The following is a 27,285-nucleotide window of genomic DNA, read 5'->3' as shown; positions in this document are numbered from 1 at the left end:
TTGCAAGTCTCTAAGAAATAAATTCTTTTATCTTGCAGGAAAATTGTGTTGTGTTGAAGAAACCTTTTGGCTTATAATTTAGCTTATGAATAAGAAAAGTTATTCAGTGTGTTTTGAATTACATTGTGAGATTTCTTTAATTTGTTCCCAGCCAGACAACAGTTTAGATGTCCACTATTTCAAGAGGATATAGGGTTAGGTGGGTGAGAAACAAGCAATTCCAGCTGAGGAGGCTTGTTTCAGTGAACTGTTGAGGATGTGCTTTTTATCAGTCCTTATTCCCTCACCAGTTATGTGTCTAGGATTGCAGAAAGTAAGAAAGGGTGACTTTTTGGTGCTGTTGATCTGTTTTCTCTGACTTCAGTCTGCAGGCATGTGTAGTGGAAGAACATGCCCATCTGCTCCTGCCCTGCTCCCACCTCTCTTATCTGAGTGACAGGAATAATGGCACTCTCAGATATTCCAGTTAAGTGTACAACCCAGCAGATTTTCTGTTCTCTGCCAGGCCATATTTCCAGCAGCTCTGTAAGCTGAAGTATGAGGCCTGTGGCCCAACTCCTCTGAAATGCCCCAGCTGTGCTCCTGCAGTGCCAGGTCTCAGTCCATCAGGGTGAGGCAGAGTGCAGTACACTTTGGTAGAGACATTGGCAAGGCACTTCTAGCACCCACCAGACCTCGTCTGTCATACACTTACACCATGATACTACCCACTGCTGTGTGCTGGATGCCACCTGGACCAGCTCCTCAGAGTCTCTTCTGATCTCATTATTTTGATAATGCAGCAGATTACTACATGGATGACTGGGAAGGGACAAAGGAGAGTGTAAAGTTCTCCCTGCGCATTCGGAGTGATGCAAGCACCTTTGGTGCCCCACCAGCCCTGTAGTTACTTCAGAAGTCATCCTTCCCTTACCTGTACCAATCCTGTTCTTTGTCAAACCAGTTTCCAGTTCATCAGAAACATAAAACATTAACAGAAGTTGTGGTTACCTTCTTGTTACCTTGTAGCAGTGGGCTTCTCCAGCCGACCTTGGTTTCAATAATGGATGCACAGCAAATGACTTGGACTCGATCTGTTGAGCAGCAGCTCTTACACAGCTTTAGGTACCCGATTTACTACTTTTCCTCCTCTGCTGACACAGATGAACACTGAAAGAACTGGTTAGGTTGGCATTGCCAGCCTAAAACAAAAAGGCCCCCAAATCTTCTATTTCTTATGTAAGTCTTTTTCCTTTGCAGGGGAGAAAAAAAACTTTAAATTCAAAGTCAATTTCTTGACTTTCTTTTTCAGTCATTTTGTTCCCCACAGCTCATCTCTTCCAACTTCAGTGGTTGAATTTCCAGAGAAGTCTAGTGATACATCTGCCAACTATTTTAAAGCTTCTGTACCATTTTACTTAGGCGACAGAACCAGACATTAGAATTTTTCATTATAGTTCTCCAGCACAAAAAATATGTGAAGAAAAATTAAAAACATGGGTACAAAAGAAGGAATGTGAAACATACAGTCATGCCTGCCATTCTAATATGTTGTTCAATATTTTATTATCTTACAGGACAAATCTTCAGAGTTCTTTTGTTTCTGCAAAAGGTAGAATGCATATGGGTGCTCAGGTCTAATCCAGAATTTCTGCGAATGACTGTATTTAGGTGGAGAATGCAAGAGGTGATTTTGTATTGAACAACCCATATAAATGCCAGTGACATCTTTATCTCATAATGTATCATTATGCATTTTGTTCTGAACCCATTTATAGGAACTATCTCAGAATTTGGCAAAATTTCTGAGTTTTTAAAATTATGTTGTTTTTCATATGCCTCCAGTCTCCCACATGCAGTTTTTCCTTCGTTCTTGAGCCCAACTGTTCTGTGAAACTACTGCCTTCTTGCTCAGGAGATGAGCTTCCTGTGTGCGCTTACAGAGAAAAAGATGATGATCCTGGGAGTTGTGCAGAGCCACAAATCTGGGGGTGGAGGGTTTCAGATACACTCTTTCCTAACTGGAACTTCAGAAGCAGGATCTTTCCAGTTCATTAGACTATTGTGCACTAATAAGACAGGAATTTCAACACTGTAAGCTGAAGTGAATGAGATCTGAATCTGTCCTTGTATGAGCAATTTTGATGTGCTTTTATGACTTTAATTCAAAGAACTTTTCCTTTCAACTAAGTTTTCCTATAGACTTAAAGTCTTTTATGTTTTCATTACAGAAAACATAATAAGCTCAGTAGAGATTGCTCACCTATATTTCCTGTTGTAAGAACCTGTTTTGCATGTAAGCATATAAAAGTTAAATTTTTGGACTCAAATTCTCTAGGTGTCTGCTAGGATAATTTCTTTTTGGTAAATATTTCAACTAATGTAGGTAACTATTTTTAAGATGAAATAATGTGACAAGACATTCTTGCATTCATATTCCTTTTAATTACATTTACCATGTCATCTCTGAAGTTGAGGTTACATTTGGCCCAGCTTATAATAGATGGAAGCTAAGAGCAAGGAAAGAATTTCTCCCCTTGTAGCAGAAGGAAGATAGGTTTTCTTCACTCTCAATGTAGGAGGCTATGAAAAGAGACTGGAAGAGCATGAAAGGAATAATCAGGTAAAAAAAAATATCAGGGAATAAGGGGGCAATGTGAGCAGATACTTGGCAGATAGGACTGTGAGGGATAGGCTGTTTCTTTCTCTTCACAGGTATTTCTGCAATCAAACAGCAGCTTTCTACTGCTATGAGTTTATTCCTGTATACTGAGCAGTAGTGGATTATACTGAGTATCTAAATTTCCCTGGTTTGCTATTGTGGAAAGATGAAAAGTTGTTTTAGCTCCATGGCAGAAGACAATAAAATCAGTTTTGCAGGAGGGATGAGTGTCTGCTACTGTTGATACTTAATGTTGACACAGGAAAGCTCTAAAACCTGAGCACATTCAAAGGCAAGGTTGGTGCCTTATTGAGGAGGCAACATGAGTTCCAGGTTTTCCTGAGTTTTAAATATTTGCTTTTGTAACCTCAACGAACTTTAAAAAAATACATTCGGTAAGACAGAAGGAATAAACAATAGCAAAGAATTAATAAAATAATCAAAGAATAGCAAATAATTAATAAAACAAAATAATGGTTTCTCTGTGATGCAGCAACTACATGCAAATATTTTTCCTGTGCCTGTTAGTTTAATTGAGTTTTAAACATTGTAATATTTGAAGCTGTATGCCAAGGTTACTGGCACCAGTAAACAGTGATGAGTACACCGTGATTGTGTGTAAACATCATGCAGTAATGAAGGTGAAATCTAAAAAACTGTTAAATGAAGTGAAAGCAGTAGCTGCAAACAAAATAGATGCATTTATTAAAATGAATGGAAATGTATAGCCTTTGTTTTGGACTGGATCCTCAGTTGGCTCAGTTCCCTTAAATCCATTTATGCTAGCTATTTCCAGCTGCTGGAGAATGCAGCCCAAAATGGATGGCTTTTTTCAAGAGGTTTTTCTGAAGGTTTACAGCCTCCTTTTGGTTACTTAAAAGAGAAAGGCAGAATGAGGAAATGACATTTTTTATGTGTTTACCAGGGAGATGAAGGGGGTATTACCCCCACCTAATCACTATCACTGGTTGCACAGCCCATGCTGCAGGCACTCTTATACCAGATGTTCTACTTAAGCCAGCAACGTTGCACAGCTTCTCCTGGTAGAGCAGGTTTCTGCCTGCCCTGTTTTGAATGCTGCACACAGATTGTTTCAGGGTATGATTTTCAGATTTGTAGTCTTAAACCATACCGCTTACTGTAAAGTACAGTTTAAAATATAATAGCTTTGCAAAGTTTCCTCAATTCCCTTAAAAAGACATCGCCTAGATTTTGCAGGGTACTCTGTGGAGTAGGACTTGAGAATCCTCAGGGGTACACCTGTAAACTAATCCATCCATCTGAAAAGAGTGAAGATTTAGCAGCTGAACAGAGTGAAGTCTTACATATTCCAAGGTGATTTTTGAAACAAATCCATTCTGCTTTGGGACAGGAGATTTTATTTTCAGAAAGAAGCCATATCCTTTATTAAGCCAGGACTCAGCAAAGCATTTAAGCATGTTCTGTTATGTGCCTATTTGCTTTTCATTTTGCTGTGCTAAGTCAGAAGCAGCAAGCAAAATGGAAAGCTAGAGATGAAGTTTTCATGGATTTGCTCACATAATGCCTATTTAGTGATCAAATTAAATGAGTACAAAAAAGAATTCTTGCTTCTAGCCAATTAGTGTCATGAGACTCTGGCAGGGGTAAGAGATCAGGACAGGTCATCAGTTTTTTCAGGTTTTGTTTTCAGCTGTAGTAGTTAGAAACTTTTTAAAAACAAAATGTATTTTTTTCTGAAATGATAAGCTCAAAAAAGAATACAAGATTGCCAGCAGTCCCAATTTGATCCTTGTCTTTAGTTCCCCTTTTGAGCCACCCTCATGCCTCCAGTGATTCCTTCAATAATCACTGACAGCTCTTCAGATCATTGACCTTCAAATGCTGGACTTACTAGGTGGTGTCAGACTCCTTGAATTTAGGAATTGTATTGTCCTGTTTTTGTAGCTCCTACTGCTAGCAACTCCTATGAAAAGATGCTTGAATTGTGGAGGTTTATTTCATTAACTTTTCTGGGCAATTATTTTGTGTATTATTGTAACAGATGGTCTTTTTCAGCTATTTGAGTGTTTGGAACTATTTGACCTGCCCACGAGCAGGAAGATAAAAGGAGTGACAAGTAAAGCTAGGATTGAACTGGTACAGTTAAATGGGGGATGGGGACTGCATAGTTTGTTGACACCAGTCCCTTTCTCATCATTTTACTATCAATGGACTAAATAATTTTATCCTTATCCACTCTCCTCATCTTATTTTGTGCTGTTTTTTTTCAATCTGGAGAAAAATGAACATCATAAATAGGTGAGGTAGGAGGTGAATTTAAAAAATGGAGAGTTTCTGAAAATTTTTTTAGTCATGTCCTTGTTTCCAAATGAAAGAGCAATCACATCTGGTATTTGGCTTGAGTGAGAGCTACAATTTCTCCACCAGCAGTGCTGCCAGCAGTGTAGCAATAGTCCACGGGTTCAAGCACCTGCCACCATATTTTGTTATCATGAAAATGAATGCAGTCATCAGTAATTTATTATTCTTGTCACATGCTATAAGTTAAGCAAAGTGTTCTCTTTTAAATGTGACAGAAGGGCCTGTTTCAGTGTATTGAGGGCATCTGTTAAGTTTTTAATTCTTATTCCACCTTTTTTCCTCATTTTTAGGGAAGCAACGTGATGGAGGACCAGGATCTCCTGGAAATAGGAATCCTTAACTCTGGGCACAGACAGAGAATACTCCAAGCAATCCAGCTTCTCCCAAAGGTATAGTTTCTGTTATTATGTAAGTGAGGGAACTAACCCCTGCAGTATTCACATTATTTAAAACACTTTTTTGAATGGAGATAGATGTAACTCTACTGGTTTTGTAGACACATTTTTTCATATGCAAATATGGCATAAAATAATGTCAATGCATTGGACTCCCTTTGCATAGATGTTGTTGACAAAGCAAAGGAAAGTAAAATCTGTCATTTGACGTGATGGCTGTTGAGAATGAATTTGAATTCCTTTTGGCCTTTCAGCCTGTTTATAGACTGCCATGACATATATGTATATAAGGCTGCCCATGAATCCCAGAATGCCTTTCTTAACATAGGAGTTGCCCTGGAAATACTTTGCCCCTTATATAAGTACTTTGAAAAGCATTGTTTCCCTAATACCTGCCTTTTGTGTGATATACAGATACTTCCTGCAGGCTGCATATTTAATTTTCTGCTATGTATCTGAATTTTGCTTCTCAGCTGCAGACAGAAAAGCTTGCAGCCATTTTCCCAATCATTTTTAGTGCTAGCCAATTTAAAGTCTAGATTTTAAAATCAGTGATAGAATATTCTGCATACCAGAATGTATTACTGGAGGCTTTTACTACCATTCCAAACAAGAGATAGTGGACCTAGCATGAAAAATTACCACTTTGATTTGGAAAATTTTAAAAGGAGAATGAATGACAAATAGCAGACACCAGTAGGGCTCAGAAGGCTGTCACATGAGATGCTGATACTTCATGCAAAATACTAAGGGAGGAAAAAAATCAAGTGTAAAGTGCACTGAGTGTTCTGGTAGCAGCATGTCAGAAGTAATCAAGGTAAATAGAGATTATTCCACTTGAAATTTCTAATACTGGAGAATGACAAGAGTTATCAAAGGATTTTTCAGTTTAGATCATGAAGCAGATATGGTTGGAAAAGGCTTTTTGATGCATCAAGGCTTCCTGGATGGATGACTTGTAAAAGACCGCAAAGGTTACTTTTGTATGGGAAAATCAGAAGTTGTGAAGCAATTTCTGTATCTGGAGGTGTTAGTCAATCCATATGTACTGCATTGTGAGTCTGCACACAAAAACACCAAAGATCATTAAAAAGAGTAATTTTCTACATACCATATTAGACAAATGAGATAAGTGGTGCAAGTAGGGTATTAAAAGTAGCATTTGATGAATTAAAAAAGATATTAAAGGTTTATCTATGAATTTATGAATTTTTCAGGACTACTATTGTTCAAACAAAAATGTTGTAATCTTTAACTGAGCTCGTAGCTGCTGATATCTTTATACAGTTTCTTGTGCTTCTTAGAAAGATCTGCTTTCATGTGGTTTTGTTAACATTCTTCAAAATTATTGTTAATATATCATCATGTTAGTGCTGTCTGCGCTCAGTGGCTGGTGTTTATGAAAACATGGCTAATATGGCCTGCTTTTGGAGAGTTTACTAATGCTGAGAGCAGATTCTGTTATAAAGCTAAAACTTCAGTCCTTTTAACATCTGCTTGATGTGAGACAGGATCGAGATCTAGAGGTACTCTTGAAACCAGTTGAGAACAGGATGGTTATCCAGTTACTCAGAAGAATTCTGGACCTAAGATAGTTAAGTACCACAGGATGGCTTGAAGCATGTGCTGAATAATGGTGAGATAGTTTTTAGCTTCTTCCCTGTTGAGCTAAAAAGGCAGTCCCTAAGGACCACATTTTTAATGTGTCTTTGATGCAAGGATGTTGCACCAAATTAAATGCAGTTGCAAGCTGAAGCTGTGCATCATGTTTCTCCACATAAATGACTCAGCAATGTAAGAGAGCTTACACCGTAAAACCACATAATTTCCTATATAAACTGAGTTCTTTTGAAGGCAGGTTATAGATCCCAAAAATTAAGATCATGGGAAGTTTTATCTTATGTAACATGCCCTTGTTGTATCCACAACAGCTTGCTAAATACATAAAACACTTTCACATCCTGCAACAAACCATTAAACATTGCTGTATGTCTATTTGTGTGTTGATAATTTCAGCTCTGTCATCCTGCATTCAAAATAGTGCATGCCATCTAAATATATTAAGACCTCAAACCATAATTGAAGTCTCACTAATTTGAATCTCATTAGATAAAAATTCTGTTAGTTTGTTTGTTTTGAACATGTACCTCTTTTCTGTTCCTCATTTAATTTAAATCTCGATAAGTCCATGCGTTTTTAACTAAATGACATTGCTGATGATGTTATTTTTATTTTTGCTAATAATGTTTCCTGTCTTGAGATACTTTTTAGCTCATATTTTGAGGTGGAAGTTAAGTGCTTTGAAAAACACCTGTCAAACAGCACTTCCTTAAAGCCCCAGGCAGCACTTAATAAGTTAAGAGGGAAAAATCAAGCAACAAATCTATAATCAAGGTTTTAAAATACCTTTTTTAAAAGTTTTTTTGTTGTTCTGATACGTATTCATCTCTGCAGCCTGAAAGTGCAGCAGGTATTTAGTATCTGAAATTTTTTACTCATAACTGCTGCCTTCCTAAAGAGTGATGAATCCTTATTAGGAACCATTCTCTGGAGCTTGAAGTGGTCTTAAATAGGGAAAAATACCCACATTTTGGCCAAATATCAATTAATTAATTAATTAATCATTGTGGTCTCTTATGCAGGTATGAAAGGGTATGTTTACCTGGATTCTCAAAATGTTTTCCCATTATTATTCTGTATTTGAGAAGAACATTTCATAAGAAAATGGTACATTCACCGGTGGGTAGGTAGGGTTGAAACCTTTGAGACAGAATGCTTCTTTCCAAAATACTCTTTATTTTTGTTGGATTAGAGCTTGTAGCTCTAATTCTTGTCTTGTACCAAAGTAATTTAAATTACTCAAGTTTCACCTTAATATTAGCTAGAGCACTTTATGGCTTATTTTAATAATATAAGGTTAAGACAGTCTGGTAGAAATATCATTTGCAAAATTAATTCTTGAAATTGAAGATTTTATACATTGCATCAGTCTTAAAGCAAATTTCACAGCAGAGTTTATTGCATTTAAGTCTTTTGAATGAAAAAATGAAATCAATAAATTTTTGGAGGAGGATTTTATATGCTTTATTGAACGGAAATTCAGATATGTTGAGAAATGGAGATAACATATAAAAAGATACTGAAGCTGCAAATACCTTGAAAAAAAAAATTAATACTGAGAAAAGAATTGTGCGCAGCGTATGATTAATTGACTTAGAAAGTAATAACAGTCATGGCATAAAATTTTAGTCACACTTAGGTTGCATAGAAAACCTAAGGAGCATTGGCCAGCTATTTCAGCCTCCCAAACCTATGTACGAGCGACTTCCCAGTGGGTTCCTCAAAAAGTTGTTTTTTTAAAATTACAATTATCCTAGGTTATCTCAGAATTTATCCAAGAAAGAGGATTGGTTTTGTGTGGGATGCTCAGTGTATGGCTCCTTCTCCCAGCATATAATGGGAACATATGCTCTCATTTGACAGATGGAAGAAAGATGTTAGCTGAGAGCAGCTTTCTTCTGGCTTCAGAGCTATTCTTAAAGCAGCTTGTTCCTTCCTGCACAGAGAGGTCTCAGCACAAAGCAGGTTTGGGAATAGCAGTGGTGTGCAGGCAGCCAGCCTCTTTTCTTGGGTGCTTTGCAGAATGAGACAAGAAGTAGGATTTGAACAGGCTATGAGTACATCCTGTCTGCAAGTGGTGTTATAAAGCTCTGCTTCCAAAAGTGCTGGACTTATTACTCATATGTAACACTCTTGTGCAAGCACAGTGAGTCTGGCATTTAGGAAAGCAGAACGACTGTGCATGTGCTCATGAACTATGCTGGGTATGTAAGAGAGAAGATCACATCATGTGATCTTTGCTGTTGCTATATTGCTATTGGCTTAGACACCCAAGAGCTCAGCAAGGTGCCTTCAGTCCTGGTGTTTAATTGCCCCCCATTTAGCACTTTCATTCCTAAGACAGTTTCCAAACTAGGAGATGCTGCAAAATGTTGATGACCCTTTCTGACTGTGACTTCTTGTTTCTGGTCTGCTGGAAGTGAAGATGAATAATGGATTCAAAGGACATGCTTTTTACTCTGCTGTTTTCCCTGCTTCTTATGCCTCTGGAAATTACTTTCCTGGTTTGAAGGGAGGCCACTCACATGCTCACTGCACCACTTGCAAGACCTTTAACCACAAGGACAGAAAAAAGAAATTAAAATCCAATACAACACATGAATTTTTCAAGTCTGAAATACAAGTGGGTAGTCTATGTTGTTTAAGTAATGCAGCACAATAAAATCAGTAGAAGCAATTAGATACATGCAAGCTATAGTTCCAGGTGTTTACTTCAGACCAACTTCAGGCTGGTCCCACAGACCTCTCCAGGCATGTGCTTCAAACTCACTGATGAAAGAAGTATCATAAACATTTTCCTTCTTATCTGAGCCTACCAGAGAGCCACTCTAGACATGACATGCTGACATTTATCTGTATCATGTAGATAACAGTAGCATGCTGCTGGTCCTGCCACTCTTGCCATACAGGATGTCTTACTTACACTCCTGCTTCTTTTATACTTTCTTATTTGTGTCTGGCTCCACAATATCTACTGGCTGCTCTGAGAATAGTCAGCAGACAAGGAAATACACTACATGAGAGGAAGTGCTATCCCCTCTTTTTGGTAACAAGACTAGGACAACAACCTGAACAAGCTGATTTAAACTTTTTCATGAGATCAAAAATCATAACTTCCACTCAGTCCACACATTTAATCTTTAGATCTTAAGATAACATTTTATGCAATGGATGTGTCCGAACTGCTGCATACATTATCACTGAATGACAACTGTTATTCCCTTGTCCCACAGAGTGTATCTGATGAAGAACTGGGAGGTTTTTCATTCTTCTAGATATAGCACTGTTTACATTTCTCCAGGGGAAAAAAAAAAAAACACAAAAAAACCAAAACCAAACAAACAAACAAAAAAAAACCCACAAAAGCCAAAAGCCCCCAGGTGTGTGCCTATTTTCCTTTAAATTGGAAAGACAGATTCCAACTGAAAAAACCATAGAATGAATGGGTACTGAAATTCTGACAGTCTTAGGTAGGAAACACTGAACTCATTTAGGGGTATTCTGGACCTTCCATTGAGGCAAGATCCCAAATCAGGCACTGCTGTGAAGTGAATGTGCATGTACTGTCTTTTTCTAGCAAGCTCCACAAGAAGACAGAAGGCTTTTGATTAGTGGAAAGAAAAGTCTAACATTAATAGAACACAAGCTTGAATAGTTAACTTTTAAAATATATGACAGGCTAGATTGAAGAGAAACCCAAAAAGTTTATATACAGTTCTTCCCCACCTGCTGTCTCTCTGCAGGCAGACCCTGTTGCATGCAGTGCCTTTCTACCAGCAGCACATGCAAAGTCCTCTCAGGTCCTTCGTCATTTGTGCCCATCCCCTGTGAAAGCTGCCCCTCTGCCCCTGACTGCAGGCTCAATTTCTGCCCAGGCACGGCAGGCAGCAGCTCCATGTGGTGCCCCTGTTCCAGCCAGGCTCTCTGGGCTTCAGAAGTGTCACTCTTCTGAGCCTTTTCTTTCAACGCTCCAGAGGAGGAATGATCCAACAATCTGACTCCAACTGACCACATTTGTCAAGTACATAATACATAACAGACAGCTGAAAAAGACAGGAAACAAAAAAGAACTGATATATACCCCATTACAACCACCTAAAATTTCTTAGCTAAGTAGCTGATAGTTTCATATAAGTTCCCAAAAATGCTGCTTAAAGCTCTTGAATGGACCAGCAGTGTAGAAGAAAGCATTATATACTTGCTAAAAAGATCTTTCTTCCAAACGAACGCAAGCATAAATTCACGGTAATCATGGCCACCATTTAAAAAGCAGTGAAAGTCAAGTAATCTCATCCTCCTTGTACAGCACATAAAAAACTTGATTTTGATACACACACTAAGCTCCACTGGATAGTGATACTGCCTTTGGAGAACATAGTATTAATTCTCTATCTGTCTGTGACAATGAGAGAAAACCAGTAACAATCCATGCTACTGAATTTACCAGGATTTTTCTAGTGCATATGTGATTACTTTGAAGCTCTATTTGTGTTTATTTGACCACCTTTCAGAGACAAAAACCTCAAGTGCCTTTTATCCTGATGTAAAATGCTCTATCAACACAGCAGTGATATACCTTTTTAAAAAGTCTGTTGTGCAGACAGTCTCTTATGAGGGGTTTCTCAAACCATTAGGATACTACTTGACATTGCTATTTTATTATGGGGAACAACTCTTTCTGGCTTCTGCTCTCTATTCATTTTAAAGGAAGTGATGCTGATGATATATCAATAGGGCCTAAGAGAGAAATCTCATATGGTTTGTATCGTCTTCCATACTTTTTTGAATCATATTTTCTTAAATATTTCTTTTTCTCAAAATCCTTTGGGCTTCAATTCCTAGCCTTTTCCACAGTTGGCACATGGAAATCTTCTGCAGTGAAAAAGCTGACATTGGTATTGCTCTCTAAACAGCGGAATGAACTGGCAGTAGTGTCTGTGGAAGAACAATAGTGCCCTATTTATGAGCAGTTAATATTTGAAACACTGTCATGACTTGCAGCTCAGAGATTTTACATTGATCTGAGTCAAACAGTGTGCAACTTACTCAGATGCTTGACACCACTGGTGCTTGTTTTGTAGCTGGTGCAAAATGATTGAAATATCCATGGAAATACACTCAGTAGGTAGGAGGGAGTTTTTCTTTTAAGAAATATCAATCAACAAGGAAGCCTACGGGATTTAAATTATCTGTGAGAGAAGTCCAAGATAACAGTGCAGTATAGAAGAAAAGATACAATCTAAGAGTCATGACCTGTTAATGAAGATTGGGCTAAGATACAACTAAACTGAATCTCTGACAAAGTAAAAGGGCAGCACTTCAGGGCAGATATTTCAAAGTGGTTTTATTTAAAAACTCAGTAACACTTTATATGAAAAGCAGATACTATTAATGATACTGTCACATCTAGATAACCAATATGTCTGTCAGTAAGTATTTGAAAGGAAAACATTCAGGTAACTATGAATGACAATTAATAAAGTTGGTATTATTAAAAAACAGAAAGAGACTTTCCATACAAGAGGCCAGATACTGAAATTTTATTAATTTTCATTTTAGATGCATTTTAGAAAACCTGTTTTAGACATGAGAGTAGTTCTTTGTTCGTGACTAAACGAAACAATGTTTTTGTGCTGAAACCAATGGCAAATATTTTAGTTCTGAGATTAATTTTTTGTGATAGTAGCAACTGTCCTGCCAGGGCAGGTGGGCTGGGACCTCAGGCATCGGCAGGGAGCACTGGGACAAGGTGAGTAGGGCAGGGACAGTGGCAGTGACTGTGAGCAGCCACATCCCAGGGCAAATCAACAGGACACTCACAGGGATGAGGGCAGAACAAGGTCACCTTGGAGGGTGAATCAGTGGTTGAGGATGAGCAAATGTGTGCTGGGCGCAGACATACCTACAGCATAGCTCAGGGAAGTGTCAGGACATGGACCTGAGTTCAGATGTGGCTCCTGCAAAAGGTGGGGTCTGGCTAAAGCCCTGGCCAGACTTCTCACTGCTCTTCCTCACACAGATCTGATCCAGGGCTAAGCAGCTGCACTACCTGCAGCATGGCCTTGAATACAAGCAGACAAAAATCTGGGAGAAGGAAAATGCTTGCAAAATCAGGTACTGCCCTACACCAGACCAGTGTATTTTCATGTAGGCTATTGAGTGACCCAATAATAGTTTTGTCTGTTGGCACCAAATCCAAACACTGAAATTGTCACATCCATTTCACATTGTCACATCCAGTTGTTCTCAGCCTCTTGTTTATTATATTGTTCACCTGTGTTTACTTGCCTGCAGCCTTTTGCAACTCTGTTGTAGTAGAGGAATATCAATTTTAGCAATTCTTTTGATGGAGCTCTCCAGTGGGAATTGAGAATTTAGAAACTTGCCGTGTTGTGTTTACTTTTCTTAGAGGTTGATGGGTTAGCAAAAGTGCAGACCAGACTGCATGGGTTTTTGCAAATCAGGATGCCAAAAAAAAAATTTTTAAAATCAGAATCTATTAAATGTAAAGATCAAATAGTAAGAAACACAAGAATTAATTTGCATAACATGCCCTATCTGAATAGGTTGAAAATTGTTTTTATGGTGCATCAATTTTCTTTGTTAGAGAAAGGAAACAAAAATACCTTATATTTTCTGAAACTCATGTGTTCCCTGTGGGCCTGTTGCCTGTCTTCATGTCTTCTCTACACTAGATTTTTCTTCTTCCATTTATTGGGTTCTTGCTTTACAAGTGTCTATTTAAGCATACCCTTTTAAAAATCAGTATGCCAGAGAGGAGTGATGCAGGCACACTGCAACGTGAATGTGAGAGTTTAAGCTCAAAGCATTATGTTTCTGTCACACTTCCATTGTTTCACATAAAGTAGGGATGTATATTAGTAGGCAAAAATGGGGACTGGCTTTTGCTATTCACAGTCACCCCTGCACAGTCAGGAGAACCTATGCAAAACCCATGATTTCTAACCCTCTAAAGCTTCTTAACAATTTACCGGTTCAGTGTATTACCAAGTTAGCAGTAGTTACATTTCCATAGAAAGACAATATGTGCAGAATACTGTTGAAAATTGAGGCTATTTCTTAATTTTTTCTACCTCATTCTACTTTTATTTTTGCCACTATTGTAGGTTACTTTAAAATTCATTATAACAGTGTGGCGTAACAAACTGCACAGGTAGAGGCTTCGTAAGTTTTATCTTTAATAGCTTTAATGACTATCTTGAAAGTCTTCACTTGTGTCACCGAGAGGCAGTTGTGAAAGAGAAATTGCAGCTTTTACTTCCTGGCAGCTTAACAAAATTCAGAAAAATTAGATGCCAGTGATATTTCTTAGCATTTTATGAAAACACAATTTATGACATTAGGTGGCTGTGTCTCTATATAGATGCAAATGGTGCACTTCTGTGTATGTTATTCTGTCAATTCCATTCCAATAATATCTGATTCAGTTGTCCCATCTCAGGTAACTTAACAGACAGTGAGAAATCTAAAACATGTTTGATTCCCATGCCATGAAAAATGTGAGCAGGTAGAGGAAAGAGACTTTTTTTAAACCTTCCCTGGGGATGGAAAAATATAGTGCAGGTTCAGCTGTTATAAAATAACATATAACCTGGAAGGAAAGATAAATTTGGAATAATACAACCAAGACCATATATTTCATTTGCAGTATGATACCAAAAGAACGATTTCTCAGTTTAATTTCTTCCCCTTCTATGAAATCTGAAGTAAGGATATTAATGTCTCTTTTACCCTTTTGCCTTCCCCCACTTGTGGATTCTCTGATGTCTAGAAAGAATTGAACTCCAGATACAGTCTTGGTATACACTGGTGTAAAAGGCAAGATTCCACAAGAAAAAGATGCATCGAAAACTAAGTTCTATTACTGCTTAAACACAAAATTGTTTCATGTTGTGTTAACCATTAAAAGACTGTTGATCAGAGAAGAAGATAACTGACCCAAAGAAAATAAAAGGAAGGGTGTTCAGTGGGTATTACCAGTAATTTTTGCTCATACTTGTTTTTCAGATGAAGCAGATCGGTCACGATGGTTACAACCCCTCGTCTGTAGCTGAATGGCTGGATTCCATTGAACTGGGTGACTATACCAAATCCTTTCTAATTAATGGCTATACATCGATGGACCTTGTGAAAAAAATATGGGAGATTGAATTAATTAATGTAAGTTGATTAATTTATAGCAGTAGTTCCTCCCAAATACATTCTATTGTACTTCTTCTTGTACATCAAGGAGAATTCAGAAAAGCAATTTGCACCACAAATACAGTCATCAAATGCTCTTAATGACTACACCTTTCATGCCTGTGCCTGGGTTGGCTGTACCCTTTGCTTCCATTTACTTTGCCATTGTCTTTAGTGTGGTATTCAATCAGCATGATTGTGTTTGCCTTCAGGAGGCAGAATGACATTTAAAAATATATTTGGGAGTTTGTAGCTACAAAGCACACAACTCCAGCTGAATTAGACATAAAATAAGGAAACCTTATAGTTAGTAAGTTATTCTAAAATAGCACCGTTTTTATTTAATTATCAATTTTGCTTGAAACTTCATTTACATGACTCAATTTAATTAGATGTCCACATATGGGCAACCATAAACTTTAATGTGGGCCGCTCTGCAGGGTAATTTGGAATGACAGAAAGTTTGTAATGTTCCAGTGAAGACATTGGCAGTACAGTTCTACCAGAGGAATTTTCATGTGAGTTATGTGTCTGAAAGTGAGTTGTTTTCTCTTATAAAAGATTGAGGATTGTAGCTTTGCTGTGACTTCTGAAATCAACTGTAATGTCTGCTTATGTTAACTTCTAGGACAATCTCTACATGGGGAGAAGCCTGATATCATATGTTATTGATTCTTCACAGGCAAAAGGCTCTGCTCTTCCTTCAGGTAGAGGAGATGCTGCATCTCTGCCTCTGATTAGTGCCAGAGTCCCAGAGCAGTCCAAGGGCTGCCAGTAACCACAGTCAATCGAGCATAAGATAAAGCAGCTGGTGTGGTTGTATGCTAGGAAACAGTTCCCACTGTGTCCCAGGCTGGAGAAATAAAGAACATAACTATAGTGCAAAGCCCTGCTGCAGCACAGGAACTTCTGCACAAGGCACAGGTGGCTGTAGCCTGAGATCAGCATCTAAACAAAAGAAAGAAATGCATAAAAGGAGTTATTTCATATTAGTTGGAAGACAAAACCATTGAACATTGGAATTTCTTTTCTTGCTGTCCCAGTTGATGTTAACTAGCGGAAAAATGTAGTGTAAGGGCCAAACTCTGCCTTGTGTGTTTTGTCTCACTTAATGTATCTTGTAGGTACATAATGGACGTCAGGATATGATTGATGCATTATAGATGTCTGCTGCTAAGCTAGTTATTACTGGGGTTCTTTTTTTTTTAATTTGCTGGAATTTTAATAAGAACTGGGGGACCCTTTGTCTCAAAAGCTAAAATAGGTCATCAATCAGCACTGAGTTGAAAAAAGTAGAAGATTCTGCTTTTACTGTTTTCTGTAATTTTGCATCCCGTTTTGCCACAATCAATTTGCAAACAAATTACCCTTTAGCTCCCCCAAGTGGATCATTAAAACGTCATTAAAGGTTTGTGGTTTGATTCCAAACATGCTTAAACTGATGAAAAGGGGAGTACCTGCACTGAAGTTAACAGGAATACACTTCTGTAAAACTAGTATAAACCAAACCCCTATGTCCCTCTAACTTTAAAGCCTAACATTATGTTCAACCTGAAGGGCTGTACTTCTTGGTAAAAACACCCCCTTTTGCCATGAGTTGCAACAAGAAGCTGTTTAATAGTTGTATAAGTACTTCTATAGATATAGGAATCTATAGAGATAAATATTTTTCCACCTGATAGGTTTGAATTATATTGTTCAAGAGCAAAGTTAATTAAACAGTTTTGCTTTGTAAGAATTACTATTTTAGTCCTGCCATATTTGATTCCTCCCAGTCAGTAGGAGCTCAGTGTAATGATATTATGATCACTGAGAAAATCTATAGCTTAGAAAGGTATTTACTATTACTGGTTTTTTTTTCATTTGAAGGGAATCTTTCAGAAATGGACAAGAAATTGGTTTGAAGCATTGTGCAGTCTGTCAGAACGAGATACTTAGCTCTAACCAGCAGTTCTGCTGTATGAAATTGATTTCAAAGGTGTCACTTCTTCACTTGATGGCAAAGAAAAGCTTATTGCAGAAAGTTTTTCAAAAAAGAATGCTTAAAGTTCAAAGCCACTAACTCAGGAACAGCTCTCTTCTCTTGAGTAGGTCAAAATACAGATACTTGAAAAACAAGAGAAAGAAACAGACTCAGAATCATAAAATAATTCAGAGTACCCTTGGTTTGGAAGCTCTGGATGCCTAAGCTGTAGATGGAAAAAGAAATTTAAATTAAAGTTATGCCTAATATGCAATAAAAATATATCAAGGGCTACAGAAATGATAGCTTCTTCATTTCAGCTTTTTAAACAGTTTCAGCTGCTGAATTTGACATGAAAGCCATACATGATTTACTTCAAGGAATCTGTTTGTTCATATTTGCTGCTTCTTTCCATTTAGCCATTGGGAAATCGACCATGGGTCCTGGAGGGATAGAAACAGGTTTGGTGCTAGAGATAATATCTTCTGTTTGGATCCCTCACTACAAGAAGGAGGTTGAGGTGCTGGAGCATATCCCAAGAGGGCGGCAAGGTTGGCGAAGGGTCTGGAGCACACATCCTATGAAGGGAGGCTGAGAGAGCTGGGGTTGCTCAGCCTGGAGAAAAGGAGGCTCAGGGAAGACCTTTTCAGTCTACACCTACCTGAAAGGAGGCTGCAGCAAGGTCAGCCTCTTCTCCCATGTAACAAACAGTAGGATAAGAGGAAATGGCCTCGAGGCTCATATTGAATATTAGGAAAAAATTCTTCACTGAAAAGAAAGAGTTGTCAAGTACTGGCATAGGCTGTCCAGGGAAGTCAGCAGGGTTGACTCACCATCCCTGGGGATATGTGAAAGACATGTAGGTGTGGCACTTAGAGATATGGTTTAGTGGGATCTGATAGCATTAGGTTTATGGTAGAATTCAACTTCAAGGTCTTTTCCAACTTAAATGATTCTATGATTAAAGTTATCCTTCGTGATTTTTCCTTTATTCCCATAGGACGCTGGAATGATCAGAACTTTGAGTCTTCTTGTCTTCCTAAAAAGAACAGTTTTTACTTTATTTCCAATGCAGTTTTATTGTTCTTGTAAGTTATCATCTAGGCAAGCACATTTAAAACCACTGTGAGGAGAGCGCCAAGCGGGAGAATGTCCTGAGGCACTGGTGGGAAAGGGCATCTTCCCTCAACTTTTCTGGTTCCCCAGACAGCTCTCTGGCATTAAAAAACAAATTTAATATTCATCTTCCTAAAATTTATTTCAAGTTATTCTGGCAAGGTACTGTCATCTCTGACTTACATGCTAGTTTCTTTCAAACTTTTATGTGTACTTAGAACATGTGCTGCTTCGAAGGCCATCAAGCAGCAATTTCTAAAAGCATTTGAATCAAAAGAATAATTGTAAAAGTTATTCACTTGTATTTCTTGTAAGCTCCCACCAGCATTCTCAGTCCTTCTTCAACAAGTCAGACTTTGAAATTTAGATTTTGTTGCACTAATTAATTTTTCGTTTAGATAATTTAGAAATTTCCCAGATCCATTTCCTTCTGTGATGTGCTTTCTGGGAAGCATTGTTCTAATTTTCTTATCCTGGGATTGTAAGTATTCAGAATGCCTTCTACTAGATTAGGCTTTCCCAACACTTCTGCTTTTGTCTCTCGGGTTTCTTGGCTCATTAGAGAGATCAGATTCTGTATTCTGATTCAGATACAACTAATTCAATGCTGTAGCCATGAGGAATTTTTCTGAAATACATATCATCTGCTGAAAAAAAGTCCAGCATGTTCTATAATCCCCTAACCCTCCTGTGCACCTGTGCTTTGAAGTATAAATGCTTTTCTATATGACTAATCATATTATCCTTGTCTGTTATTCTAGATTACTTATGTAACCCTCCCCCTGTGGGACTCGCTCTCCTCAGGGAACTTTTACCATAGAGATTCTTCAGGCAAGATATAAACACCTTAAAAGCACAAAGCAGATTATTTGTCGTGTAACACACAATACTTTGTAGGACTAATGAACTAGGCATTAAATCAACCCCCACCAAATGAGTCACTCAGTATAATGGGCAAGTAGTCATCAGTCAGGTAAGGGGAGAGCTGGCCTCTGGGGCTCACTGAACAGGCTGAGCTGTGGTAGTGCTGAGCTGCTATCTTCTGATTTCCCTTTCTTTTTTCCTGTTAGGATTTTCTGCCCCTTCATGTGAGTGTTGTTCCTTGAATCCTTGAGGTGCCAGTTTTCCCTGTCTCAACAATCTTACTTATGTCTGCAACTTTACCTTTCTTATCTCCAATGATTCCAGCCTGTGCACTCTCTCACAGCTCCCTCTCACGCCCTAGCAATTTTCTCAGAAGGAAACTGAGAACAGTTGCACAGCTGCGCCGTACTGAAAGTAGGTCTGGAGTCACAGATAGTTGAACTCCTGGGAGGAGGGTTACATGGAAGTGGCCTGGTTTACATTTCTTCTCAATTAGTTCATCTTGCTCTCTGAGCTTCTTTTCTCATATGTACTTCTTTCACACGGATGATCCAGTCTTTTTCTTCTGTAAAATTAATCTTTATGCTATGGTTCAATTACTGTCCAGATTTTGAACTTTTTGGGAAGTGTCCTTGAAAATCTCTCCCAAATTGCACTCCTGGTTTCTCTTAGGATATAATGGCTGCTGTTCAGAATCAGAGCAAAAAATACCAGAGAGAGAAATAAGTTACCAATTAGTTTATAGGTAAATACTTTGGACCTTTCACAAGATCGCTGATGAGTCCCACAATTTAATTGAATTATATACTGCATGGAAAAGTGACTCTAGTTTTATTTAAAGTGGGTACATGATTAATGAAGCCCATGATGTTTTTACTGTAGGAATGAAAGAGCCTAACAGCAGCCATAGTGAAGCAGATCAGTAGGTCTATGTAACCCACTGGGGTGTCTATAAAAATCACTATGAATAGAGGACCAGGGAAGCCTATGTAGCAAGTATATTCTGAACAAGCATATTATTAATTACTTGCCTAGCATTCTTAAAATAACAGTTTTGAGCTCAAGGACTTCTGAAATTTGGCCCAACTGGTCCTTGACTTTTTAACCTTGAATAAGTTCCTATCATCATCAAATTTTGTGATCTTACTGCTAGTCTTCTTGCCTATGGAATGAATAAATATATTGAGCTGCTGAGGTTTATGCACAGATCTCTTGAGGAATTCACTAGAAACCTTCTTCCACCTTGAAAACTGTGATTTCTCCTGCAGTTTCCTGGTTTAAACAGCTATTTCTCCATGAAAGAACCTCTTCTTATGGCTAATGTCATGACTGCTGTTGTGTGGCCTTTGGGGTACTTTTTGTAAAAGGGTTTTAAGAATGGCTTCATCAAAAGGCTTTAGAAGTTCAGGCAAACAAGCAGATCAAGCAAATTGTTAACCTTCACTATGTGATTTTGACTGCTTCGAGGAACACCAGTAGGTTCCTGGGATATGAGGCATCCTGACATGCAGTCACTTCAACTCTTCTTGGTTGTCTTTATTCATGTGTGCATTACTAGTGTGCATTTTATAATTCCTACTATTTCACCTGGGATAGGTGTAGGGGCCAGTTTTACTGTGGATCTTCTGTGAAACTATTCTCAAAAACTGACATCAATTTTGTCTTTCCAGTCCTCAGATAACAAGTTTTTAAGGGAAAAGTTACACATTGTTGCTAGTAGCACATCAAATTCATCTTTGAATTCCTTCTCTGTTTATCTTTTCTGTGCTATGGTTCATTTTACACACTTCTATCATTTCTCCTGTCAGTGGTCTCATTTGCAAATCAAAGAGTCTTACATCATTTAGCAACTTCAGACATCCAGAAATCCTTGTTCTCTATCTTTCTGGTCCTTCTCTTTACAGCTCCAGTGCAATCACAGAGTGGCAGTGATACATGTCTAATTTCAAAGTCAGAATTCCTTTATGCATATCTAGCTTGACCCTGTAGGTCTAAGTTATGGAAGCCACTGTGTTGAACTTAGTGCTCAGAGCTCTCATGAGGCCTTAGCTGACTAATATACCTACAATATCTATGCCATATATAGTCTGTGCATAAAGAACTTAAACTTACTGCATTTACTGCATTCAGATACCTTGATCAGGTTAGTGTCTCACTTGGCAGCCTCTTCATCTACTCCAGCAAAGCAGATAGTAGCTCCACCATTTGAGTAGTACACACCAAATGGATGGATTTTGTACAGTGCTCACTTGACAGCTCTATTTCCCATGCTATCTAGCATGAAAAGATGTCATTTCTTAGGAGGGCTGTCCTTCAGATTCTGTTTGAAAAATTACTCTGTGACTCTTCTTCTTTTGTTGTTACTTAATTTCCTGAGTGTGCCACTCTGCAGAGGCAGTTTTGGGAGAGGAACAGAATGTACTCTGAGACATCACAACTCCGGAATTACAATCCCTGTTCCTTTTCCTCTCTCCTTCAGAGCCTCCTGCTAGATTTCATATCACTGAAAAGAGTGTTTAGAGCCACAGTCCCTTCTGTTCTCCCAGAGACACTGCTGATTGATGAGGTCCATAGATCTTCCTGTAGCTGCCTTCTAAATCGCACCAACAACTTTGTTGGTCAGAAGAGCTTTCAAAACCATGAGGCTGCACTAACAATAGGATGTGGGATCTTAAGTTTCTAGGTATTTTGTTGTTAAAAATATTTTCTAGAGTTGTGGAGTGTAGAAAGTTGTCTATATGACTTTTTCTTTGTTCACTCTTTATAAACATGTGGAAGTATATTACTAGGGTACCTGATTAAGTTCTTGAAGTTAATTTGTGTGAGCCAATACTTCTTTAGATGTAGTGGTATTGATGTACTGGTGCAAAACAAAGTGTCTTCTGTTTCAAAGTTTCTAGGTACATAAAATTCTTGAGAATGTCTGATGTCCTGCAAAAACAAAGTTCCTCTTTTACTAAGGAACAGATATTTCTAGCCTTTGAAATTTTAATGTGAATCTTTAAAATTCTCTGCCAGGCAGACTAAACTTTGGGTCTTCTCACTCATTAGTAGAGCAGTAACCTATGAATAAGATTCATGACTACATTCAGGGAAACATTTTCTACTACATTGATGGTGGGTTTCATATTAAATAAATACAATTTTGAAATGGGTAATGGACAACCTTGGTTTTTTTGAGGAAATACGAAGGAAAATTTCAATATCCATTCAAATTCTTTGGCTTAATTTTCAAAGCTATCCTAATTATATTAATTAGGATAATTAATATAATTATTTACATAGGATCGAATATTAAGCATTCTTTTGACAACAGAAGAGTTGTTTGTGGTTTTCATATCAAAAGGATGAGTATGGAACTGAATGGCTTTCATCATGATGCATTGCTTCATGAGGTAAGGTGTATATGGATTTGTTCAGCTGCTCCTGCATTAGTAGGACAATGCTGTAAATTGGATTACGTTCACATCTGTTAACCACTTTGGTTTCAAATACAAAGGAGAACACTCTTTTATTTTTTTTTTTTATTTTATTATTATTCTGTTTGCCTTTGACACTGGATCAGTAGGTTCATTAAATGTACCAAAAAAGCCATGCAATATTATACAAATAGCATTTTTTTTCCATATACTGGAGTTATGTAGATTTCCTTAATCCAGGGCACCCACAGAGGTCTCAGAGTGGTTTTAATAAAGCATATCTATTTCTTTTGCAATATTTAAATATGAACCAATTGCAATCATGTACTAAATTTGTTCCTTTGGATCTTGCATTTGAAAATTATTCTTTCTGTAGTCAGACTCTTTCTGTTTTGAGTGCTGATAATATCTCCATCATTCAGTTCCTAAATTACTGTGAATGTTACTTATAATTTAGAAACTGTTGTTATGTTGTAGTATTGCAGTGGTTGTCTCTAGAATCTCTTTGGAAGCTCTGTATCCTCAACAAATTCGTGTGCCAGTATTTTAACTTCGTAACGTGTTTAACTCTTCTGTGCAGTTTCTGCATGTGATGTTTTGCATAGGTAGTGATCTTACAGCCTGGGAGTGATTTCATGTGCAAGCTTCCATCTGTTCCTCACACTAAAGAAAATACTTTTAAAATACATCATTCTCTTTCCTCTCTACTGTTACTTGCAAAAGAGCTTGATATGACATAAACCATAGCAATTCCTTTCAACATCTTGTGTTTACCTCTTCCCACTCCCACTTTGGATCATGGCAGTGCTTAGACTTCAGAGGGGAGGGAGGAAGGGAGGGAGGGAGGGAGGGAGGAAGGGAGGGAGGGAGGGAGGGTGGGAGGGAGGGAGGGAGGGAGGGAGGGAGGGAGGAAGGAAGGAAGGAAGGAAGGAAGGAAGGAAGGAAGGAAGGAAGGAAGGAAGGAAGGAAGGAAGGAAGGAAGGAAGGAAGGAAGGAAGGAAGGAAGGAAGGAAGGAAGGAAGGAAGGAAGGAAGGAAGGAAGGAAGGAAGGAAGGAAGGAAGGAAGGAAGGAAGGAAGGAAGGAAGGAAGGAAGGAAGGAAGGAAGGAAGGAAGGAAGGAAGGAAATATCTGCACTGTGAACAATGTCATGGCATTCTTTTGGTAGCATAATGATTCTTTTCTAATCCACCTGATGTCATTTTGTACTGCAGGTTATTTAAATAGAAGGTATGATATAAATACTTTGAAGTACTATTTCCTTGTTCTTTTATTTTCTTACATTATGGCAATAACCAAAAAAATACTGTTTTATGATTTAAAAGTGATGTTAAAACCACCATGTTTGATTTGTAAATCTAGACATTGATTTGCAGATAGCAATTGCTTTTCCCTCCTTTCTGAGGCAAACATTTGCTTTAGAATTTTTAAAATCAGAACTTACCCCCACTCTTTTTCTCTTTTATTTCATTCCTTCTCTTCCCCCACGCTCTCTTCAAAACAAATTATAATCAGGTAGTGATTGGCAGTCATTTTTAGCACAATAATCAAAGCTGAGCAATTTTAGCACCTATTGTGTTCCATCTGCAGGATCATTTTCTTGTCCTGTAACACACAAGGTAGCACAAATGATTGATTTATTAAAAAAATTATCTTGCATTATAAAGTAAGCCACTCTACCTTTTGCCAGAGAGAGTACTGTCTCTGAAGTATCCTAGCAAAATCTCTGTCCATTCAGGGAACAAATAAATTGCCTTATCATTTGATTTTCTGTCTAAAATCTTGGTGTTCTATCAGAAGGTTCATATTTCAAGTTTCAGAATGTGATCTCCTTTCCAGAGAGTACAATAGGCCTCTTATTTCCTTTAAAACCCCTGGAAAATAACCTCTTCTGCCAGCCCAGAAGTTCTCTACAAAAACAGATAAAATACAGTCACTAAATATTTTGTTGTCCTAGGCAACAACTTGTTCTTAGTTTAGTAGCTTAGAAGAGGCCTGAATAAAGAATTATATTTACCAGCGTAACCTTTAAAGTGTTGATGAGCCAGCAAGGAAATTGGATTTCCATTTTAAAATAATATCTTTTTTCAGATCAAACTGATATTAATTTAGAAATTTTATATATATCCTATTTTGAATTTGACCTCTGAAATGTGCAGGCTTAGGATAGCATCCTTCATAACAAAAAAAATTGTTGATTGTAGTAAAAGATAGGTGCTGCAAAAAATTTCATTATGGGTATTTTATTTTGTAGACAGTATTTGTGATACTTCAGCTGGAATAAATTGTTTGTTTCAAATGCTTGCATTTTCTGCCCATAAAACATACATCTCATAGTTTTAGCTTAAGGCATTTTAAAACAGATTGTGTTGATTGAAGGTCAATACAAAATACTTGAAGGTGATGATACATAAAAGCAAACAAGAACATAATTGTGTTAATGTTGCAAACTATAATTCTGCTTTTACTTTGAAGCAATTTGCAGTGATAAAAATCATAAAGAAATATCCTCTTTTTTCAAAGAAATAAAGCTGCAGAATTTATTACATAATTTTTTTAAGGACTGCAGTACTATTTTGGTGCTTTGCAAAGAATACTGTGTTCAGTATTGTGTCAAGGCGAAATAATTCTTCTTTAAAATCTTTTTCAATCTAATTTTTTTTTCTGCTTCTGCATTGCTCTATAGGTTATTGTGAGGTGTTGATATTTCCAGTTAAAATTCCCAAGTGTATCAGATCTTGTCTAGCATGATTTGTCTTCTGTTTGCAACTGATATGAATAGCTGAAGGTAGAGAGGACTGAATGGCAGTCATTTTAACTATAAAGATGTTGAAGATCAGAAGTACTTTAGAGATATTTTCTCTCTATAACAGATTTTTTTAACATTCTCAGGTGTGAGAGCCAATGCAGTGCTGTGCCATATAGACCTATCAGTGTGATTAATGTTCCAGAATTAGGACAGCAGCCTTACCCTGGGTCTTTTGCTTGATTCTTCTGTCTCATATGGTTCAAAGCTACTTTGGATATCTCTGCAGTCCACTGCATTTGTATCACACAAATACAGCCCTGGATTTCAAAAAAGGACTGGAAAGTATTATACCAAGATTATTAATAGAAGTAAGGTAACATTTTTTCCAAGCAATAAAGTTGAGGGGAAAGAAAGTATTTACTCAACTGTAAAAGGTTCTACAGCCAACAGGGCTTGAGTCCTTAAAGTCATCTTCAAGGATTTTTGTCTTTCACTGTTTTTAACTTTCAAAGGAATAAGGTTTCAGTCACTTTCCATAAAGGGCTATGCACCATTCTAATAGCTGTTGGTGCCAAGAAACCTGTCATATTCAGTCTGTATTATTTCAAAATTAAATACCATTTTCTCCAGTTATAAATTTTCTATAGATGTAAATAACACACTGGCAGACCAAATGTTTACATCCTTGAAATAGTTGTTGGCAGGTACTTGCAATCCCTTTCATAATGATCAAGACCTTGCAAGGTTATGTACATTTAACTCCTGATTTAGATTCCTGCCTCAGACTGTACTTTCTTACTCATTGCTTATTTTAAAGCTTGTTCTTTGTACCACATAGAGATCTTGAAAATGCTGTATTCATCCAAAAGCAGTATGTGTATGGATTTGAATGCATTCCAATAATATGAAAAATAATTTGAGAAAATGCAGTTAAACTTGGTTTTTTTGTGCAATGATATTCAAAATGTTATTCAGATAATGAATTACAGCATAGCTGTTGCAAGTCTGTGTGTCTATTCGGAGGAGATTAGAAAGCTTTCTAGCTTTCTGGGGTTCAAAACAGAAAATCAGTTTCAAAATCTATTAGAATGCTTTATCTGTGCTTTTTTAATCTATGAACTAAGTGCCTGATTCAGATGCACTAATGACAGAAGCTGCTGGAAAAAATAGAGTTAGACCTTGGTTATTCCTTTCTTCACGTGTTAAAAGCTGGATCAGAACCTGTCTGAGCTAATCAAGTTGTATGAACACATTCATCAGTAAAGGAAGGACTTATATGAGTTTTCCAAATGGCATTTTTTATCACTCTTGAGGCATCAACCAAGCACTTGGTCATCCTGATTTTCTCAGGGTCTGGACTTCATGCTACCCTTTAAAGTAATACATTTAATAATAATTCTATTCAGTGGTTGCAGATGAGCTGCTAGTGGCTGTCTTTTATTCTCTATCATCCAAGGATTTTTTCCTGTTCTACATGCATGATCTACTTGAAAACAGCAAAGACAGTCATAATGACTTTCTATAAAATACTTTTCCCTCCAGTAAGCCACAAAGAAATACATATGCACTCATGTGCACACATAAAGCACAAGAAGAAGAATTATGCAGAGCTAAGTACTTAAAACATTTGTGTTCCCACACACAATATGGTTCTGTGTTTTCAGTGAGCATAACCAAATGCAAGGTATTTTGTGCTTCCTGCTTTATAAGTTAAATTTATGTAAGATTTATATAAGCAACAGATAAGCATCAAAGCCATAGCTGAGGAGGATGGATGGCAAAACACCAGGCTAGTTCATAAATTTACATTATTAAAGAGAAGTGATAGATCTATGCTGCTTCTTTAGTTGAAGCTGAGCAATGATTTGCAAGCAGAAATAATTCTTCTCACCTGCTTTTCATAGCAAAGTGTACAGTAGCACTAGTACATGACATCCACCAAAAATATTTTAGGTTATCTGCTCTCATCTGTGAA

General features: G+C 37.5%; 1 protein-coding gene across 6 annotated transcripts in view; it reads left to right on the top strand.

The window, feature by feature from the left end:
* Positions 1-27,285, top strand: part of ANKS1B (ankyrin repeat and sterile alpha motif domain containing 1B) — a gene marked incomplete at both ends in the record, with an annotated part of 409,595 nt that overhangs the window by 244,065 nt on the left and 138,245 nt on the right. For all 6 annotated transcript variants that reach the window (XM_084206425.1, XM_084206426.1, XM_084206424.1 and 3 more), the window contains 2 exons: positions 5,275-5,373; positions 15,028-15,180. In XM_084206425.1, the coding sequence (XP_084062551.1) occupies positions 5,275-5,373; positions 15,028-15,180 (252 nt within the window). The remainder of the gene's footprint in view (positions 1-5,274; positions 5,374-15,027; positions 15,181-27,285) is intronic.

This window comes from Fringilla coelebs (assembly GCF_963513975.1).
Source record: "Fringilla coelebs genome assembly, chromosome: 5".
Classification (NCBI taxonomy): Eukaryota; Metazoa; Chordata; class Aves; order Passeriformes; family Fringillidae; genus Fringilla; species Fringilla coelebs.
The sequence above is the reverse complement of the archived record's forward strand: the minus strand, read 5'-3'. Positions and strand labels throughout refer to the sequence as shown.